The sequence below is a fragment of the Taeniopygia guttata genome, chromosome Z (assembly GCF_048771995.1).
Source record: "Taeniopygia guttata chromosome Z, bTaeGut7.mat, whole genome shotgun sequence".
Taxonomy (NCBI): domain Eukaryota; kingdom Metazoa; phylum Chordata; class Aves; order Passeriformes; family Estrildidae; genus Taeniopygia; species Taeniopygia guttata.
In genome coordinates, this window is record NC_133063.1 from 34,178,150 (window position 1) to 34,181,476 (window position 3,327).

At 50.2% G+C, this 3,327-nt stretch overlaps 1 protein-coding gene across 1 annotated transcript; it reads right to left on the reverse strand.

Annotated features, from left to right (window-relative positions):
* TMEM215 (transmembrane protein 215) lies at nucleotides 1-3,087 on the reverse strand. The gene has a single exon (XM_030258274.4). The coding sequence runs from the start codon at nucleotides 2,703-2,705 to the stop codon at nucleotides 1,983-1,985; it is 723 nt and encodes a 240-aa protein (XP_030114134.1). The 5' UTR covers nucleotides 2,706-3,087; the 3' UTR covers nucleotides 1-1,982.
* Nucleotides 3,088-3,327: the final 240 nt, after the last annotated feature.

The following is a 3,327-nucleotide window of genomic DNA, read 5'->3' on the forward strand; positions in this document are numbered from 1 at the left end:
AAGCCCAAGCAGGAGGCAAGCTGCTGACAACAACTGATTGCTTTTATGTAGAAGTTGAATATGTCAGGGAGAGAGTCTGTTTTTGTGGAATCTCTTTGCTCATTGGATAAAAGCTGGGCGGGCTGCACAGAGTGCAGGTGTTCATTTATTACCACAGTACTGTTGCTGCATGCCTGAGCAGCACAGCTGCCTGTAACCACCTGTTCAGAGTTTTTGCCTGACTTCAACTACCTAGTATTTTTTGAATTTATCCTAGTAGTATCCAGATGCCCCATCAAAGCCTAGCCAAACAGTTAACATCTTACTTGGTCTGAAAGACACCAAGCTAGCCAGAAAATAGTTTCCTTCTTCTGGAAACATGTTCAGAGACTGGTTGTCTGTTATGATTTGATGTAAGTTTCTCAACAAGCAAACAAATTCACACATAAATATATGTATAAAATTTACATTCACTTTTCAAACAATTCCATGGGCAGGGTAAGCCTCATTTGAGTGCAAAATTCCTTTTCATTTTCTACACTACATCTCAGGTTGCTACAAATTAAAGGCTGTTTTTCATATTTCCTACTCTGGTAACTCAATACATTTCTGTGATACAACTTAGGGTTGACAAAAAAACCATCTAAGTAGGAGCAGCTATTAAGACTTTCATCACACAGGAACTTTTTGGCAATCTGGGAGTTTGCATATAGGAACTGGGGCTTTGTGAGATGCTAGCAAATTACTCTATGCTTTAGCAACTGTTACCCTAAGACCTGAACACTTCGAGTAGCTGCTTAGCATGCACATTGTGTTACACCACATCTCTGTTCCCTACATTGTAGAGGTCAGGTAGGATGTTTATGCACAGCATGGAACATGCAACTTAGTGTTGGATAGAACAGCCAGGATTTGTATTTCAGTATGTAGACTGCAGGCTCTGAATTTGAATGAAGTTACTCACTTCACATTTTCTTGCTATGTATACATAAGGTGTGAAAAAACCATCTTTCAGTCAGTTCCTCTGTTCCCTTCTCCCAGCAAAGCATGGCTTTGAGACCCCCGAGTGGACTGTCACCATGCATCCCCGATACCGAAATATCTGGCATTTTAGAAAAGGCACAAAAAAATGGCATTTTCAGAAGAGTCAGATCCCACTCAGAACATAACTCACAGAAGTCTATTCCTGAAGTGATTTTTGAGGTACTGAAATATATTTTAAAGACCTGAGTTCACTGACATCTGCTCCTAGTCTGCAAGAACTGTGTCGTGTTCATGTTGCATTCTCCTTGTCAAGTATGCCTCTAAAATCCAAAAGTGTTAGAAACATTCCAGTGAACTCTAGACTAGTAGAAAATTAAGCTAATAAATCTATGTTCATGCTACTGATGATAGGTTAGTCTTTGAAAACTCTCCTGAGCCTATATGGTTCCTAGGAGAATTTCAGAAGAGCCCATGGGGTCAGGACATCTATTCCTTGACACAAAGGAAAATGAAATCCAGCCAGGACGAAGGGAGACAAACGATTTCTACACTCCCTGACATCAGGCAGCTATTGGAGTTCATGCTGACATATCTCAATCCCTCCCAAAATGAAGTGACAGTATTTCAAAAACTTATTCAGCCATAGAGCACCACATTCTTTGCTACCGACAGCTCCAGAGTTTCATTCAGCTCTTGATCTCAGCTGACAGCCACTGCTGCCCTTCTGCCAGAGTACCTACAGGCTTGGGTACAACAGGCAGCAGGAAAACAAAAGGGAGGAAAAGGAAGAAAATAAAATAAAATTTCTTTTTTTCCAAAAATGAAAAATTGAATTCTTTAAACATGCTTGTTTACTTACAGAAAGTGTACTTCAGGCACAAAAGGTTTGAGTATCAGTCACATACCACTTTAAATTGAAATAGTATCAGGATTGTCCCATGCAGTCAGCTATATTATCCCCTATCAAGAAGTTGAAGTTGCAGTTTTGTATACATACATATATATAAGGTATGCATCTTTCACACAATGGTCTCCTGGTCTGAATTGACTCCAGTGGGGTTTATGTAACAACAGTACCTGTCATAGGGGCTGTTATCCTTGTAAGAGCAGACAATGATACTATCTTTAGGAGCCACAAAAATGTTGTCTTCAATGTCAGGGCAAGGAGTGCTGTCCCTGCTGGGAGAAGAGCTCTTCTTCTCCAAGGCACTGTATGTGGAGACATCTCCCACTAACACATTCTCTGGCATCTCTGGGTAACAACAGTCCAGGTATTTCAGCATCTCCTCCTGCTCCACCTTTTTGGTGAGGCTCTTGCACTCTGCCGTGGCAGCGGCGGTGGTGCTGGTGGTGCAAATGAACACGGTGTCCTCTCCCCTCAGCCCTCTTCTGTCCTTGCGGTAAGCTTTCCTGGCCAGCTCGTCACAACTCCCCTTGCCAGACTCCAGGTCCGAGGGGGTCCTTAGCAGCTCCATGCCGTCCCGGTCCTTGACTTCCTTGCAGCACGGACGCATGTTCTCGGGACATTTGGTGCAGCCGTCAGTCTTTCTGGTGAGGGCGATGGCGGCAATGCCCGGCAGGCAGATGGCCGGCCCGATAGCCAGCAGCGGGATGTCTCCCAGGGTCTCTCCCTTGATGCCAGACACGGTGAACATGAAGCCGAACACCAGAAAGACGCTAACCAGAGCCACCACAAGCCCCGTCCGGGGGTTGATGTCGTCGGGTCTCAGGGTCCGCGCCATCCAGCTGGTGCGCACGGGGACGCTTCCCTCGGCTGGAGCGGCCCTCGGGGCAGGGGATGGGCGCTCCCCGCCGAGCTTCCCAAGTTTCCCAGGCAGTGAGGCGCGGAGCACCCCGACAGCGGGCGCCGCTCGGCTTCCCCCCGGTGTAGCCGCAGATGGAGGGCGGGCCGGGGCCGGGAGCTGTCCTGCCTCCTGCCTCCTCCCTCGTTTCCTCCCTCCCTCGCTCCCCGGAGCCGGCCGGAGCGTCTCCGCCGCCTGCAGCCCCCCGGCGCCCTCCCACGCTGGCGGCGGGCGCGGGGGACTCAAGCCCTGCCGAAGGCCGTGGGTAGAGAGGTCGGGCGGCTTCCAGCAGCAGCGGCCGGGGAGACAGCTGCTGCGAGGGTTCACCTGCCCGGCCTCCGCCTCCTCCTCGTCCGCCGGAGCCGCCGGAGCCCCGCAGAGCCGTGAGTACGCGAACCGCCCGGCGCGGGATGCTGCGGGGCCGGCGCGGGCGCCCGGCGGGGTTGCCCCTACCTGATGGCCACCGCTGCTTGGCCGGCTGCTGCTGCCACCCCGGGCAGCCTTTCCCTCTTGGGCGAAGGGGAGAGGACACCCGACGGGCGTCCTTCCTCGGGAAGCCGGC